The 17,558-nt window shown below is 59.1% G+C and overlaps 1 protein-coding gene across 2 annotated transcripts; it reads right to left on the reverse strand.

Annotated features, from left to right (window-relative positions):
• Positions 1–673: 673 nt before the first annotated feature.
• Positions 674–16,156, reverse strand: PHRF1 (PHD and ring finger domains 1). 2 transcript variants are annotated; one of them, XM_036763527.1, is made up of 18 exons: positions 15,977–16,156; positions 15,562–15,670; positions 15,326–15,415; positions 14,805–15,043; positions 14,637–14,720; positions 14,332–14,456; positions 13,286–13,398; positions 12,858–13,033; positions 12,253–12,382; positions 11,690–11,817; positions 11,035–11,222; positions 9,803–9,922; positions 5,597–5,751; positions 2,562–5,285; positions 1,981–2,057; positions 1,405–1,659; positions 1,187–1,315; positions 674–1,097 (listed from the first exon to the last, which is right to left on the reverse strand). In XM_036763527.1, exons 2-18 carry the CDS (start codon positions 15,647–15,649, stop codon positions 957–959), a joined length of 4,962 nt encoding a protein of 1,653 aa, XP_036619422.1. In that variant the 5' UTR covers positions 15,650–15,670; positions 15,977–16,156; the 3' UTR covers positions 674–956. The 2 variants fall into 2 exon arrangements, with proteins under 2 accessions (XP_036619422.1, XP_036619421.1); XM_036763526.1 differs by having other exon boundaries at positions 1,906–2,057; positions 15,977–16,132.
• Positions 16,157–17,558: the final 1,402 nt, after the last annotated feature.

The raw sequence follows: 17,558 nt of genomic DNA on the forward strand, positions 1-17,558 counted from the left end.
ACATGGCGGCAACTAAGTAGGTGCGCCAGGAATGAGCTGTACCCTCCCACTCTGCCCCCACCTCCACTTCCAATCTCTCCACACCTCATCCCTGTGTCAATCATGACAGATATCGTTCGCTCAAAGATGTCTCTGGCCCCTTGATTTCCCACCACTCTTGGCTGTGCACAGAGGGGCTCTGTGGCTAATGGTCTGGAGGTTGTGGCTTAGGCCTGGGTAGCCACTGCTGCAACCGAGAGGCCCAAAGCCCAAGGACAGCCGGAGAGGCTGCCCAGGCGAGGGGGTGTGGTCAGAAGTCCCAGTGACCTTGCCCGAGTCTGCTGCTGGGCCGCTGCCTCCCCCCTCCTCCACAAGAAGGAAGACAGAACAGTCCAAACGCTTTAAAGCCACCAAACTCTACTTGAAAAATACAAAATGTTCTCAACAGACATTAGCCGCACAAGCGGCCCACGTGGCGCTCTAGGAGGGGCCTTCCCCACCCCCCCACCCCCGTTACCCCTGCTTTTCCCTTGGGAAAGGCGGCCCTGATTCACCGACAGGAAACGTAATTAGAACAAGAAGACAACTACTACAGGGCCTGAGTGGGACTGGGTGGGGGGGTGGGAGGGTGACCCCGCCCTTCCTGACTCTGCATGGACCGGCTCAAGGCTGCACATTTCAAGTATTAAATCGATTCAGGTTTCTAAAGACAATCCATGTTTTGATAAATTAGAACACAATGAAAACAGAGTGTCTATAGAATATATAGTTACTGTATATATATATATATATATATATATATATGTATATATATATTAAAAAAAAGCTGTCCCCTTTGACACTGAGACCAAGACAGGGGCCCAGACCAAAGGAAACCCTGCAGACGGCGGTGCTTTCATGAGCCCAGAGTTTAATGTTGGTCACTGCATGTGCCCGCCGCGCTTGGGGCAGGGTGGTGCCTGAGTGCTGTGGCAGCCTCAGCTCTCCGCTTCGTGGGGCTCCTCTTCAGGCTCTGCCATCTTCTTGTGTTTCCTCATATGTTTGTATTTCTCCACGTAGGCCTTGACTAGGTTCGCCACCTTCATGGGGTTGATCTCCCCGCTTTTGCTGTGACATATCTGGGGGGAACCAGCCCAGGGCTGGTGGTTAGCTCAGCCCAGCCTGCCCGTGCACCCTGCCCCTCGGGCTGCCCTCCTCCCCCCATCACCTTTTGCACAGCTTTGCGAAGAATATCCTTGTATTCGTCCTTGGTGATCTCGCGCTTCTGGTAGAAAGGTTTGATGGCCAGCTTCACCTCCTCCACGGCCCGCTCCTGCACGTGCAACTTCTTCATGTACTGGGGGAGGACACAGACCATGGGCACAGTGGGCGAGGGGGGCCCTCCCTGGCCTTGCCCAGTCAGCCCTGCCCAACCCCCAGACTCACCTCTTCGTTTTTTGTCTTCTCGGCCGCTGGCTTGGGTGTCTTCTCGTCCGAGTCGCCTGTGGCCAGTGCCTGGCTGCCTGGCTCAGAGGCTGCGGCCAGTGTGGCTGGCTCCGGGGTCAGGCTCTGTCCTGCCCCGCAGCCCGCGAGGGGCAGGCTGCCCTGCATGATAAACTGCACGGTGGGCTGGCTGACCGGGGCATAAGGCGGCACGCTTGGGGGCAGAGTCGGGGTCAGAGGCATGTTGGGACTGTAAACCTGCACAGACACCCCCCCACCCCTCTGCCAGTCAGAACACGCGTTCTCAGCTGGCCTGACGAGTGCCCCCCCCACTCGGCCCAGCACCTCCCAGATCCCAGAGGAGCTGAGCTCCTGGCTATGCCCAGCATGCTGACGATGAGATGAGTGCCGCTCGTGGGGTGGAATGCGCAGTACATGAGATGGGCGGCCCTGGAGGATGGAGTGGGATGCTGCCCGCAGCCCTTCCCCAGAGTGGACACCAACCTGAGAGCAATCTAGGTCAGGAAACATGGGCTCAGCGACCATGTAATTGGTGGGAGGAGGCTCACGGGACTGCACCTGATTTAGGCTGGGGTTCGAATCCTCAGCTTTCCAGGCCCCTTCCAGGGATCTTGGCAGCTTGTAGAATGGTGCCCCTAGAGAGTAAAGAAGCCAGGTCCTAGAGTCTGGGAAACTCAAGCGAAGCCCTGCCCCGGACGCTTCCTAGCTGTGGGGTACCGGGTGAAGCAAAGGCAATCAGAAGAGCGCCAAGTTCCCAGGGAGGGACTGGGGTGAGTAAGCCCTGACAGCCCAGGAATTGCCTCGGTCCCCACTCCTTACACCAGGGTAGTGATGAAGGGCTATCATGACCGCCTCAGGCCACTCAGCTCTCCTGTGAGAGCATGAGGGACATTTGTTGTGGTGATCTGAGTGGTCACTGAGTGTGGAGGTGAGGATGGGAGGTGAGGTTGGTGGGGGTGGGCCTCAAAATTCAGGGCCAGGGTCCACAGTACCACATGGGGCCTAGAGTCTGAGGAGGATGAGAACAGACAGATGACAAGTCACCAAAGGAGGAACAAAGAGCTAAGAGACAGAGTGGATGGAGAGAGAGGGGGCCAGCTCAGTGCCCACCCCAGTCCTAGTCCCAGGAAGGGTCTTACTTGGCTCGGGCTCTGGGCCCACTGCGCTGTCCTCTTCCTCCTGGAGGTTCCAAGTCACCCTCTTCACCAAAGCTTTAGATTTCAGCAAGGGGATTTGAGAAGTGACTTCCATCTCAGCCTCACTGACCTCTTCGCTGACCACAGGGCCCTCTTCTTCTTCCACCATCATCATCTCTCCAACCTGGTTCTCTGGAGCAGCCTCCCCTGGGCCCTCTGAGGGCACTGGAGGCTCTGGGGGGGGCTCACCTTTGGCAGCAGTGCCTGGCCCGAAGCTCAGACTGCACTGGCCACTGGCCACTGGCAGAGCCGGGGGAAGCAGGAGGCCCCTTTCTGGGGAGGAGTCTGTGCTTTCTGGGGATGGGGGGGAGCTCATATCATCAAGCTGAATGAAGACGGCATCGCTGGAGAAGTCGTCAAAGACGTGCTCTGCCTCCACAGTCTCTCCATAGTCGAGGTCATCAGCAGCAACCTCCTCAGGCACCTCGGGCTGGGCTGGGGCTTCAGGTATCGTCTCTTCAGCAGCCGGGGGGGCCTGTGGCCCATCGACCTGGCCTAGGACTGGCAGTTTGGGCGGGGAGCTCTCCTCAGCCACCTTGGCCTCCTTCTCCTGTACAGGCGGTGGAGACATGTCTTTCCCAGGCTGTTTCCTGTCCCTGGATCGGGAACGAGAGCGGGGACGCTTCTCCCTGGACCTGGCTCTTTTGTGCTCTCTGGATCTGGAGGCCGAAGGAGAGCGCGACCTCCATTTTCTCCTCTCCCTCGATCGTGAGCGGGAGCTTCTCCTGTCTCGGGGCCGGGAGCTCCTCTCCTTTTTCTCATAGCGCTCAAAGCTCTTCTGTCTCCGATGCTTGTGCCTCCGGGCTCTCTCAGTGCTGCTGGACCGTGAGCCCTCTCGGCCCCGGCCGCGGGAGCTCGACCTCCTCCTCCTCTTTTTGCGGCTCTCGCAGACCTCGTAAGAAGAACTGCCAGGGCTCCCCGAGCGTGACCGGGACTTTCGGCGGTCCCGGGACCACGGGCCCTTCCTCTTCTCCTTGCTCTTGTCCTTGGCTCTCTTCTTCTTGGCTCTGTCGTGGCTACTGGAGCGGTCGCTGGATGACCTCCGTGGCTTGGCCTTGAACCGGTGCTTTTTGGCGTAGTCCTCCTCAACTGACCAGGATGTGGACCGCGAGCTTCTCTCCCGCGAGTGAGAATGCGAATGAGAGCGGGACCGAGTCTTCTTGTGCTCCTTGGCGGATGTTTTTTTCCGCTTGGCTTTCTTGCGGCTGCGTGAGCTGGAGTTGGAGCGCGACCGAGAAGGGGAATGAATCTCAACAATCCTGTGGGTGGTGGCTAGAGGTTGGTCTTCCTCCTCCTCCTCCTCCTCCTCCTCCGAGGGCGAGACCGGCTCAATGGTCACGCATGTCACGGTCCGCTCCTCTGAGTCAAAGAAGGTGCTGCGCCGCTCACGGCCATCCGCCTCCAAAGGCTCCCGCTCCGACAGTCGCCGCCGCACGGCGGTGGAGGCGCAGGGGCTGTTTCCGGGCTCCTCCTCCTCCATCTTCTCCAGGTCAGATGTGCCCATGGAGATCCGCTCAGGGTGGCTGGAGGACGGCCCGTCAGATGGGTCCGAGCCTGACCCAAAGACATTCTCTACTGTGTATGAGGTCACGCAGCGGACAGTCTGGAAGGCCGGGACCTTTGGACTGTCCACGGAGATGGTGCGGGTGATCTCAGAGGGCAGGAGCCCTGCCCCAAGCCTCTCAGGGCTGCTGCTGGGGGAGCTCGAATCTGACCCTGTGGGGTCAAAGGGGTCATAAATCTCGCTTTTGATTTGCTTGGCTTTCTTGATTGAGAAGAGGGGCGAAGGGTTCTCCTTGCGCTGGACCTTACTGTCGACTGGCCGGAAGGTGTTACAGAAGCCGGGGTTCGGGAGCCTGCTGGCGTGCGCCGTGTTCCCTGGGATGTTAATTCTGAAGCTTTCAAAGGAAGAACCCAGGCCTTTGCCTCGGGATGGTCCAAACGGAGCGAGGCTACTGTGGGAGCCTGGGCCGCTGGCGCCGCCGCCCGAGTGCGTCTTGGGCTCCTGGGAATCGCGGCCACTGGGCTTGTTCTCGACGCGACCCCCTCGGGCAGGCTGGCCACCGCCTTCCCGGCCAGTGAGCCGGTTGATGCAGGAGCTGGGGATGTCTGCGCCCTTGCCACCGGTGGGCTTGGAGTCCACGTGGCCGTCGCTGCCACCTCTACCTTCTCTCTTCATCTTTGGTATTCTGGGAAGCTCTGAGATGTCGATTCTCCTAGGAGCTGGTGGGAGGGGCTGTCCCATCACTGTCCTTTTCAAAACCTTAGGGGACTCAGACGTCACTGACACAGGACGCTTGTTGTCTCCATCAAGCTGAGGTGTCACATTTGGTTTTAAACCCAGTTTGTTCCTACTTGCCAAGTTCTGTGTCTGAACTGGGCGAGGGGTCATTGGATATTCTAAGTTCACAGCTGCCCTTCTGGGCACACTTGAGGAAGGGCTCACAGACTTCTCCAATCCCCCGAGGCAGGAAGAGGAAGAAGTAGAGAGTATGCTGGTGGCAGCCCCCCCATACGAGTTCAAGCCCAAATGCTCAGAAACATCGGCACTGAGGCGGGTGGCTGAGGTCCCTGACTGCAAGGTCCTGGGCTGAACACTACCCCTGCTCCTGCCCTCTCTATCTTCCTGGGACTTAGCAGTTGAGCTTCTCTGCAAGGAAATCGGGGCTGAAAAAGAGAAGATGCAAAGGGGGCCATTGGCCACTTGCTTGTCAACATTTAGGAATTCGTTTTGTCATGTTCATTCTCAACTCTGAGCACTCGTGCCCAGACTGGACGCCCTTCACCAGGCAGAAGTCCCACGTTCATCCTCTGAGAGCAGACCTGCAATACTACTCCACCCCCTGACAACTGTCTCAATGCTGTTTGTCAGTGACAGTTGCTGCCTTCAGAAAGTCCCTGGCCCAGGCCTGGCTGCACAAGGCAGCCACGACCACCCCCAGGCCAGTTTCTAGCTCAAACTGACAGGCCTTCCTTACCTGCCTTCCGGGCTGTGAGGGAACCATCTCGATTGATGACCACATCAGAGCCGCTCATCATTAAGAGATTCTGCCCAGACAGGATGCTCCCCAAGAGGTCTGGGACAGGAGCCTCCTCCACATCTTGCTCAGGGACCGAAACAGGAACACTCCTCCTGAAGCCACGAAGACAGACAAGAAGTCATCGCTTCCAGCAACCTCCCAAGACCCAGATACCCTGTGAATGCACTTGATGGTGCCTCCTTTACATCCTCCAGCATCCTGGGCCAAGGAAAGCCAGAGCTGTGAGAAGGATGGCATGGGCCCAGACCAGCACAGCCCCTCTGGGGGTCCAGAGCCAGATGGTTAAAGCCCTCTCATCCCAAATGCATGAGAAGTCATGCAGTTCTGAGGTCTGGATGTCCTTCACTCCCTCCGGACCATACCTGGCAAAGAATCTTCCTCCTGTGTCCCTACAGAACACACAGCCCCCCTGGAGCCCAGCAACAGCATGCCACCAAAACTTGCTGACAAATGACCCCAAACTGGGACGGTCAAATGAGACTCATCTGAAGGCCAGGGGGAAGGGGAGGGCATGGTGCCGTAACGACGGCCCCGTTTGGTCCAGTTCCAGAGATGAAGGTGCCAAGTCTAGGTGGTCCTTCCTTTCCCGGTCCCCCTCATGCTGGGCGCCCCCTCTATTGATGGTCTCTAACTGGTCCTGTCCAGAACTGCTTGCATGTTGTCTCCTGGAGGGTTGGGCCTAGGATTCTGCCCTTCTTGGTGCTTGCAGGACTTAGCATAGCACCTGGAGCACAGTAGTTGCCTAATCAATGCTCGTTGTTTTGGAGTACCAGAACAGTCCTTTCCCACCCTGGCTGCCTTCCTCCAGGTTCTCTCCAGCTTAACATTCTTTCTCAACTGTGGTGCCAGGGCAGTGACCAATGGGACTTTCTCTGGCTATACTTTCTGGACACTGGTTCATCCTGAACTGTGGTCAACTAAAGCTCCCCAGACCTATTACAGCCCAATGCTTATCTAGCCATGCCTGTCCAACCTGGTCCTGAGGGGACTAGTTTTTTAAAGCCAAGACTAGACTGTACATTTAACCTCAGCAGACCCCTCAGGACATCCAAGAAAGAAGAGGGTCTTACTGTGTGTCCATAGACAGAAAGAAGCTTCCTTTCATGGGACCCCTGGTGATTTTATACTCAGTGCTCAGGACGAGCAAGGAATTGGAAAGCACATGGCCCCAAGGCCGGCCTGGCATCTGCTACAGGGGAACAGGAGAGTGAACCAGGGCAGGGCCAAGATCTCCCAGCTGGTCCATACCGAGGGCCTTTCTTCAGGACTCAGAACCACCTCTTAGCTGATGAGGGACTGGTGACCAAGGACAGGGACCTTGTCAAGTCAGCCCTTTTTAGAACAAAGCTAAGAGCAGGAGCTCCACCCTCCCCCGGGACTGATTTGAGGGAGCTGTTCCTACAGAAGACCGGCAAGTGGATAAAGCACAACTCTCCATTATCGTCACAAAGAGACTTAAAGAACCTAGAAACCTCCCACGATTCTAGTGGAGATGAACTTTGCCCAGTGGCCTCAAAAACCCCATTCACCCAAGTCTACCAGAAAAGCAGGATCATTCCACCACCACCACCACAGGACCCTCCCCAAGAGGTCTGGGCCTCTTCACATCTCCCTTTGCCCAGGGCCTCACTTGGGCACCAGCTGGGCCACTTCCTCCTAGATTGCCTTGTGGCTGTATCAGGATCAAGGTGGATCCCAGGGCATGTTTGTAAGCACCTGGTCCATTCTGGGAAGGTGTGGGAGAAACTAGGCAAAAGGGTCTACACCCTTCCTGAGGCGCCACGACAGGTGTGTGGACAGAGGGAGCACCAGCCTCTGACCGATTATTAAATAGCAAAGCTTACTTCCTTTGTGATTTTTGGATTAGGCTCCTCCAGCCAAGCCTCACTCTGTGATAAAGGAAGCAGGGGCGGGCAGCTGGCTATGGCCAAGCGTCCCCAGAGGAGGTCTGGCCTGGAGGCCCCACAGCTGGAAGAGGGCTGCAGGGCCCATGCTCCTAGTCTGAAGGCAGCCTTCCTCACAGGCTCTTGGGCACCTGCTGGTGCGTGGGTGGGTGGCTCTCCCACACAAACCTCTCTGAGACAGCCATGATTACCACACTGCTCCCTACTGTCCCAGAGAAGCGCGGGTGGGTGGAGGGGGTGCCAGTGCCCTTGTCAGGCTGAGGACACAGCAGAGCTCTGCTTCACAGGGAAAGTCTAGGGCAAGAACTGTGCAAGAAGAGGTGTGAAGGGAGGCGGGGCTCTCCAGGACCTCAAATTCCCCGTGAAAGCACACGCCCACCCTTTCCACATGCACAGCCTCAGGGATGCTACTAGGCCAGGAGTCAACATCAGCCAATATCAACGGCCACCCAAAAGGCAGCGGAGATGCCTACAGTCAGTGTGACCAACAGAGAAAGGACTTCACTCAAGAGACGAGGTCACGACCAGAGGAGGGATGTTCCTGGTCTCCAGGGAATAGCAGAGGCTGCCTTCAGAGGGAAGCCCCACAGCCACCTTTCTGGCCTGTGAGTTCAGATGGGTTCTGAGGTTCACAGAGGAGCCCTCTTCCTTTCTGCAAATCCAATGGCACATGCCTGGCACCGACACCAGTCATCCCTTCTTGTCTGCACGGACTGTTCCGCCTGCTTCAGATCCTCTGTCCTCCCCAGCCTCGCCTTGTCCTTTCTGATGCTCCTCTGCTTGAGGACAGGCCCCAAGAGGCTCCAGAGGCCACGGCACCCAAACCTACCCCACACTTCCCCCCTTTCCAGCCAGAGACACCCTAAAGGCCTGGCTGGCTGCGCCTGCGGAGCTCAGAGACATCCCCGCACTAGGGCCACAGTGGGGGGCACCACAGTGTCAGCCTCTGACGCCAGCTCTGGGACCTGAGTCACTTAACCCGTGCCTCAGTTTCTCCATCTGTAAAGTGCGGATGACAGCACCGAGACCCCAGGGTTGTTGCAAGGGGATACTCTGTAAAAGATTCAGCCCATTACCCGGCACGTAGTAGGCACTTTATCAGTGTTAGTGGTCATCATCGTGATTATGCTTGGTCACAGGAGGGCAATGCTGGAGCCAAAACGGACCAGCTACGGAGGGTAGACTGTTAAAAATTGTCAGTGTAAGCATCAGCACCTTGGAAACCGGCCAATGCTGGACTTAAGACAGCCGAGTTCCGTGCTCCTCCTCCCCAGAGTCAGACAGCTCTGACCTACTCTGCCCTGTCCTTAAACTGCGGCCTCTTGGTTTGGGCCTCATGTGGGGTTCCTCCAGTTGTTTCCTGATTCAGAGGAAGTGGAGATGGATTGTAACTCAGTGACTGGAAGCAGCACAAGGGGGCGCCCTTTGCCCCTCTGTTTCTGAGCCCCAAGGGGAGAGATGCAGGAAGGGTCCCCTGCCCAATGAGTGCTGGCTTCTGGCTGGCTGGAGTGGGAGATCGGGCCTCAGACAACTTCCCCTAGGCATCATCTGGACTGCCCCATCTCTCACTCCCCAAACCTAAGATGGTGCCAAAGCCCGTGGATGCCACCTCTACAGCACCTCCCTGGCACTCGGCCCTGCCCCTTGGCTCCTCAGACGTGGACGCTGCCAGAGCTGCTGGGGGTCTGCACACCTCCTGTTTGTCCTGCACTCAGCCACCAACGCAAAGGTCCGACTGCGCTCCCCCCCTCCCCATGACCTCCAGGGTCACATCCTCTCGGCTGCCCGGCCCCAGCCTCCAGGCTGTTCCTCCACCTGTCAGCTCCTGACCTTCTCTGTCTGTCCCCCACATCTAGACCCCTGTCCCTCCTCTGCTCCAACTACTGACCTTCTCGGCTTCCCCCTGAACATGTGCGCCTTCCCTATTTCTCACTAGCCTGTCTGTAGCTGCATTGTACATATGCTTGCTGGTCCCTGCAATGGATCACAAGAACCTCGATAGCAGGCACTGTCTTTTGTCTCTTTCTGTACCCCCAGTGCTCAGCACGAGTACCTGGCACATAGTAGGTGCTCTGCCAATGTTTGCTGATTACTCATTGTGGGATCCTGGGCAAGTCACTCAATCAGCCTGCCTCACTTTCCTCAAGTGTAAAACGGAAACAACAGAACTGACCCACCAGGGCTGTTGTGGGCACTGAGTTGGCACACAGTAGGTGTTGCCCTCCTCCCACCCCCTTACCTGGAAAGTCCCATAGAAATGGGTCTAGCCACAGGTTGGTGAGATCTGAGGGCCGACTCAGAAAGAATCCGCCTCTTGGTGCTCAGAGGAGATGCCTGGTTTGCTGGGAGCTCTTCAGTACTGGAAACACACAGGGGACAGAAAAATGAGGAGTCACTGGGCCCTAGAGCCTAGCAGTCCTTACCTGACCCACAGGCCTCTGCCCTTCCTAGACGCCCCCAGGATGGGGCCCCACCCCAGATCCCATTTGGTCTGAAGCCTCCATGGGACAGCTCTGTACCTCTTCTCTGGTACCTGTGGGACATCATCCCATAGTCTCTCAAGGCATGGCCACTCAGGTGAGAACATGGAGCCTGAGACAACTTTCACCTCCCATATCCTGGACCCACTGCCAGTCAGCACCACCAGCTTGATGCCTCAGGCAATCAGCTAAGACCCCTCCCTCGTGCCCATCCCCACCCACCCCCAGTCTTCCTTGGCATCAGACCAAGGGCAAGGACAGGCCGGCCCCTTCTCTCTCCATCGTGAGCCCTTGCCCCAACAAGATGCCTGCCTCTTCCTCACTTTCTTGGCATCCATCCAAGTCATTCATAAAAATGTTGAAAACAACAGAAAAGGAATAAGGCCAGAGTTTAGAAGCCTGAACAGCAATGAGAAGGCCCAATATGAAATAAACTCTCAGGCCATCTAGAACGAGAGCAGTGCCAGAGATGCCAGACTCAGAGGGGGCCACAGGAAGCTCCCTGCTAAGCTGAGGAGGGTCTGGAGGAACGCTCTTAGGGGTCACGTGGGAAAGGCCCTGCTCCAGGCGGCACCCCTGGGGATACGGGGAGCTGTTCCCAGAGGTCCATTTCTGAGAGGCAGAATCTTGCCTAGGCCCAGCCTGGCCTAGATGCTAGCTTGGAAATTCCATGGGGCACAGAGGAAATGTCTTCACCATCAGCCCACAAACAGCTCTAGAGAGAGCCAAACGGGCCAATCTCCATCATTTCCACAATGTTGCCAAGATAGCAGCCAACAAACTGACTTCCAGCCTATGGCCGCGTGTTAATGGCAGCCTCGGACAAAGCTGTATAAGCCCAGGTTGACCCAGCCTGGAGTCACTGGAGCAGTGATCAAGCCCTATGCCAAGAGGGAACTTCCAGGCCCTAGGCTGAGTCTCTCCAGGCTCCCTCCAGCCCCCACAAGCCAAGATCCTCTTCAGTCTCTGAGGGGAGTGAGCTGGCGTGTACCTGTCATAGGGGTCCAGCTCGTAAGGATCTCCAAAGAGAGACAAGGAAGCTGCTCCGATGTCTGCTCGCAGGAAGCCCAGGGAGGGCTCGACTGGCTTGTACACAGAAGGGATGGAGGCGCCTCGAAGGGGTTTCCCGAGGCCCAGTGTCCTGGCGATTCGAGAACGAGCGGTGATTTCGGTTTTCACCTGAGCCGTGAACAAGAAAGAAGAGCCAAATGATTGTCAGCACCCAAGCTGAGGGGGTCTGGGCCCTGCCATGAATCAAAGCAGGTACAGGGGAAGGGTAGGACAGAGGGGGCCAGTGGGCGCAGACAAAGCAGACAGGCCCCTCAGAGCCCACCAAAGCAGGTTCTGCTCAGGCTTCTGTCCCATGGGCTGGACACTCCCTGAGCTGCCCAGGAGGCTGGGTCCTGAAGGAAGACCCAGAGAGAGCCTTGGGGAGCCAGAGACTCAAGTCTCAAGCATGCTCATCTGCCTACTGAGGGAGAGGGAGAAACCCCCCGCAGGAGGCACCACCAGCCCCGCCACCATGGGACACCCTTCCTTTCACATTCTTGGCCCTAGAGAGATGAAAAAGGCCACAGTCCCCAAAGGCAGGCTGGCCCATGCTGGTGTTCCAACGACAAACACAGAAGCAGGCCCCAGGCTCGTACCCGACTCCTCTGCCCTTTCCTTTTCTTCCCTCGGGACTTGCGTCTCTTGGGTCGCGTCCCTGAAGTCTTGCTTTGCGCTGAGGATTTGGATGGTGCTCTCTTTCTTCCAGACACTTTCTTCCTTCTCCCTAAAGAAACAAGATCCAAAAGCTGGAATCTGAGGCTCGCATAGCCCAAAAGACGAGGCAGTGGCCTGACAGCAGAAGGGCCAGCCTCCAAGGAGAGCCAGCTTGGTGGGGGCAGGGTGCACTTCCGGGGGTGCCAAGAGAAGATGCAGGGCCTGTGCCAGCCAGCTCCTGACTGTGACCAATCCAAGGACAGAGGAGGGGACCCTCGTGGGATTACACCCCAACTGCTCAGCAGCACCTGTGGGGGCTTCCTGCATATCCAGGGAGGGGCATGGTTACTTAGTGAAGGCCCACATTCAAGGATGCTGCATATCCATGCCAGGAAAGAAGCCCAGAGGGCTTCAGAGTGCAGAGGACAAGCCGGCCTCCCACACCATGCCAGGCATGCGAGGGCTCCACCTCCCAGGCCCCCCACCCCCTCCCCGGCCTCCTTGCCTGTTTTCCTCTTCCGTCTGACTGGGGTCCGAGGAGACAAAGGCCGATGGTACACAGCAGTGCTAAGGCCAGAGGCCACAGCCTCGATGGTCTCATCCAGGAGGGATGACATGAGGTAACTGGGCACCCGCTATGAGAACAAGACAGAGGCCCTGTCACAGCCGCACCTCAGAGTGGGACCTCCCTGGGGACCCCCACCTCACGGCTTCCAAGAGGCTGATGCCACCTCCTGGGCCTTGGCCCCAAATGGCTCCTGCATCGCTCTGACCGGGGAAGGGGCTGGAGCCTGCCTTTCTCATCTGGAAAGAGGTACAGACCACCAGGGCTGCATGCGAGGGGGCACCAAGTGACACAATGCCCATGTGGCTGGCACCTTCTGGGAAGCTCAGCCTTGTATCATGCCAAGGATGGCCACCAGCTTCCTGACAACCCTGCCACCTCCTCCCCCACCCCCTGAGCTCGAATACTGTCCTAGATGCTGCCTACCAGCTGGACCCTGACCAAATCACTGACTTTGCTCATCTGTAAAACAGGCTCTCGTGAGAAGCAGGGGTCAGCGCCTCAGGTTCTGCCAGGCCTGGCATGAGGACCACCTGACTGCTCACCTGAATCCTCTGGGCAGTGGAGATCCGGTTTCGGTTCACAGTGGCTCTCACCCTCTCACTTTGGCGAGTCCTGGCAATAACCCGAGTCCGGCCTGCATTGGGCCGCAGTCGGCTGGTGGTGGGGACCACGTCGACCAAAAGCAAGGCCACCTCCTCCTCACTCACAGGCTCCACATCTCGGGGAGAAGAGAGACCATGCTGGCCCATTCACAGGCCGGTCTGAGCCTCCGCCCCAGATGCTCAGAGCCCCCCCAGGAGTGGGCTGCAGCCTTGGGGCAGCTACCGGGGCTGGAAAGAGCTGCGAGTCCCCCTCCCCCCAGGAGCCTGCACCCTGTTCAGGCTATTTTGGAAGTCACACGAGTCGTTCCCACAGGCCAGCCAACACTGACTGAGGTGGGTGATGAGGACACAAATAGCTGTAGGATTACCGGTGGCAGCAGCACGGGGCAGCGCTGGGGCAGCCGTGGCAACACATTCGGGACAAAACCACTCGTCTACAGGCACCTCGCTCAGGGAGGGGTTCAAACACTCCATGTGGTAGCTGTGGACACAGGATGAGGCCGTGAGCCCGAGGGTACAGAACCGCCCCACCCCAGACCTGACCTGGGCCCCCTCCCTGTTCCCAAGCTGCCCCTCACTGAAGCCCGCATCCCCGGGTTCGAGGAGAAGCTGAAGGACCCAGGCCCCTGTGATTCGCCCTTTGCTGAACCAGAGGTGCACTGAGTCAGAAAGGGTTCTGACATCGAAGCTCATTTTGGACCAACCTTCCCCCAGTAAATGCATCTCTGAATTCCAGCTCACCCCAGCAACAAAGGGAGCCTACTTTAGTCACAAGTCCTGCCTCAGATAATCCAGTGACGGTGTGCACCTGGACAAGTCCGTCCCCCTCACTGGGCTCACCTGCCTCTGGGGCCCCTGGCGGTCCTGGGACACCGACCACCATGAGAGGGTACCCAGGATGGGCCTCCCAATGGACTTACAACCGGAGCAAACCCTCCCCAAAGGAATTTCACACTGGCGAGGCCACCGGGCTGACGCTATATCCCAACCAAGACGGCAGACACAAATCCACGGCGCTCCAAGTCCTAGACAAAGTCACCCAGACCAATCCACGGGACCAGGCCCATGAGCCCAGAGGACTTCTGCTTCCTGACTCTACCCCACGAGGCACCTTCGGTGCCCATCTGCCTCTCATCTCCACCCAACCTTTCATCAATGGAAGGCAGCCCAACGAGGGCCCTGAGGGATGTACAGGATTTAGAGACAGAAAGTTAGAAGAAACCGGATTAGGTGGCAGACTACTAACGGGAAAAGCAGGACGGGCCTCGAATGCCACAGAAGACACCGAAGACAAAAGGAGCTCGTACTCATGAGATCCGGCGGCGAATGGAGCTGGAGCGAGGGGGGCCCCCATTCCTTACCCGCCAGAGGCCACGCTGCGAGGGAGGCACCCGCTCCCAGGCCCGACACTCACCCGGCGTCGCAGCCGTCACAGAGCAGCAGCCGATCCTCACGGTCACTTCGGCCACACACTTCACAAAAGGTGGGGTCTTCCTCATCCTCCTCAGCCCGAAGGGCTTTCTGACTCTCCACGGGAATCTGACGAGAGACGCGGACGTCCCCGCTCATCCGAACGTGCCCCCCGGCTCTGCTTGGCAGGGGGGCTAGAGGCCAGCACGGGGGAGGGATTGGTCCATCGCCACACGGAGGGACGCCAAGATGGGCTCCCCGACCCCAGCGTCAGGCAGAGGACGTGACCGAGGATGGACCGGCACTTACCTTTTTCAAGACCTTGCCACCAAATCTCGCCCGGATGCAAATCCACTTGAACAGAATACGATCCACGGGACAGGAATTTGCATTCTGTGGGAACCCCACAAAGTCAGGCTGCCCTGCCCGGGGGGCGATGTCAGCAGCCCCATGCACCCTGTGCCGCGCCCTCCGTACCTTCGACCACTCCACTATGCAGTCCAGACAGAAGTAGTGGGTGCAGTTCTCCGGGGTGCCCACCACCTGGTTCCTGAACACGTTGAGGCAGATAGGGCAGCTCTCCGCATCCTCGTCGGAGCTGACATTGCCCCCGGCTGGACCGCCCGACTGTCCTTTGGGGGGCTCCAGGGCGGCTTCCAAAGACACCTCCATCTCCTGCTCGTCGGCAGAGTCGTCCTGGTCAGAGCTGTCCCAGTCTGGAGAAGGACAAAGAAATGCTAGTGGGGAGCCGCCATGCTTCCGCCAGGACCGCACCCCTCCATGCGAGGCGCGGCAGCCCTCCCTCCTGCCCTTTTATTTCTCGAGGTCTCCCCTTACCGTGCCTGAGCCCACTTCTGGGTCTCTGGAACCACCGACCCCACGTCCCCCACCCAGAAACCCAGGTTCTAGAGCCAGAGTCCCAGGAGATCCCCCTCGGCCTTCTGCCGGAACCGTCTAAAGGACTTTCTGACGGTCAGGGTGCTGTGTGCGAGGCTTACCCGAGCCTTCTTCTCCTTCCTCTTCTCCGTCCCCCTCGCTGCCCGTGTCTTCCCCAGAGTCTCCGCTGGGCCCCACGTCGCTGCTGTCATCTGGACGGAGACGGAGGTGCTGACCGGGAGCCTAGCCGCCTGCTCGGACCGGATGGCGCCTCCCCACCCGCCTCGCTGACCAGGCTCCCCACAACCCCAATGACCAGCCCCCAACCCCCTTCACTGACCACCTGCCCCGGCCTCACCCGCCTCGCTGACCACCCGGCCCTGGGCCCGGCCTCCTCGGGCCGCAGCGTTCCTGTTGATGAGCTCGTCCTGGCTGTCGTCATCCATGGCTGGACATCAGGGGCGGCTCTGCGGGGACCAGGAGCCTGAGCTCCCCCGCCCGCGCCATCTCCTCCCTCCCCGAGGGCCCCTCACCCACGCCGGGGGAGGCTGGCTCCCCCGGCCGGGCCGGGCTCAGGACCCCCAAAGGCCGCCCCAGCCCCGAGGCCGCCTGGCGCAGCCAAGGCCTCCAGCCTCTCCAGCCTGGCCGGGATGGGCGCTGGGCTTGCCAGCTCCGCCCCGGGGCCCGGCTCAGCTTCTCCCCGCTGCCCCTCGGGACCTCCCCCAGCCGGCAGGAGGGCTGGCGGGGACACGCGCGCGGAGCGCAGCACTCACCGACCACAGCGCTGCTCCGGCTCCGCTCCGCCTGCTGCGGCCCGGCCCTGGCCCTGGTTTCGGCTCCGACTCCTGCTTTGCTCCGACCCGGCTCTCGCTACCTAACTAGGCCCCGACCGCGGCCGCCCAGATCCCCGCCGTCGCTGCCGCCGCCAGCGCGCTCCCGACCCGGAAGCACACTGAGCCCACTTCCGGGGGTGCCCACTCCCCCGCCCTCGCCACCCGTTGGGCGGATCCATAAAGACGACGGGGGGGGGGGAGCAGGCGCGACGGAACAACAAAGGCCGGTGGCCTCGCCGGAGGGGAGCGTGGCGCGGGAGCCCAGACTTTGCCAGCGTTTCGCAGTTTCTCGAGAGGAGTCACGGCAGGGAAAGGCCTCGACGGAACATCGTCCCTCAAAGATACGGCCCTCAATGACTCCCCCTGTTCCTGGTAGAATGGTCCGAACTGCTGCTGGCGGTGTCCCCCTCCAAGGGATGGTACGGCCCGTCCCATTCTCCCCCACCCCTTCGGAGAAATGGCACGGGCCACTTCGCGCTCTCGCCCTCTCCCCTCGCCTCCTGGCTGGGCGCGTGCGCAGAGACGAGGGGGAGGGCAGGCGCGTTCAGAAGGAGGCTTCCGGTTGAGTGAGCGGGGGTAGGAGGAGGAGGTGGAAGGGGCGGGAGGCTGTAAGAGGGGCATGAATTAAAAAGTAGGGGACGGGATTTCCGTGCACCCCACCCCTCGCGGGTCTGGGAGCCGTTCCTGTAGCTTTCCACCCACCAGCATTTATTATGCGCCTAATGTGTGCCCAGAGCCCTTGCTGTAGGGAGCCCACTCAGAAGGGGCTCAAGGAGAGCTATTACCCAACAGAGAAGGGGGAGGGGCTTCGGACCTGCCTTGGAGCCCCATCACCCTTGGGGGCAGAGGGGAGAAGGTTGAGTGTTGGAGGGGCCGGCCCAGCTGGTGCGTTGTTAGTGGAGCGTGATGACAATAAATGATGGAGCAAGGTGGTGTGGCGGGCAGAGCCCTGGGCCCGGCATTGGGAAGACCCGAATTCGAATCCAGCGTCAGACTAGCTGGGTGACCCTGGGCCAGTCCCTCCAACTGTTTGCCAGTTTCATCCTCTGTAAAACAGGGATCTCCCCAGGTCCTTGTTAGCATCAAAGGAGATAAAAACTGGAGGGCACAGAGAAGACACCATCCAAGAGCCAGGCCGGGTGATCCCATCTGGGCCTTTCTTGGCAGACACTGGAGGGGTTGGCAGTGCCTTCTCCAGGTCATTCAGCAGGTGACGAGACTGAGGCGAATAGGGTTCAGCGACTGGCCCAGGATCACACAGGGTCAAATCCAGTCTGAGGCTGGATTTGAGCTCTGGTCTTCCTGCCTCCAGGCCCAGCGCTGCACGCACTGTGGTCCCACCTAGCAACCAGCACCCAGGAGACACCTATTAAATGCTTGTTTCCTCCCACTTCCCCGTTTGATAAGCACAGTAGGGATCGCCCACTGTTCCCAGCCTGGGCTAAGGGCTTCACTGTCCTCCACACCTTGGAATGCACTGTCTCCTCACTTCTGCCTCCAGCGGCAGACTCAGATCTCATCT

This window comes from Trichosurus vulpecula, chromosome 6 (genome assembly GCF_011100635.1).
Source record: "Trichosurus vulpecula isolate mTriVul1 chromosome 6, mTriVul1.pri, whole genome shotgun sequence".
In the NCBI taxonomy this organism is placed as follows: domain Eukaryota; kingdom Metazoa; phylum Chordata; class Mammalia; order Diprotodontia; family Phalangeridae; genus Trichosurus; species Trichosurus vulpecula.

Coding starts and splice junctions, on each gene's coding strand:
- PHRF1 (XM_036763526.1), bottom strand. CDS start 15,649: ATGGATGACGACAGCCAGGACGAGCTCATCAACAGGAACGCTGCGGCC. Junction 1,660..1,905: donor CTGACCTAGATTGCTCTCAG/GTTGGTGTCCAC, acceptor GTGTCTGTGCAG/GTTTACAGTCCCAACATGCC. Junction 1,098..1,186: donor TTCGCAAAGCTGTGCAAAAG/GTGATGGGGGGA, acceptor GGTTCCCCCCAG/ATATGTCACAGCAAAAGCGG.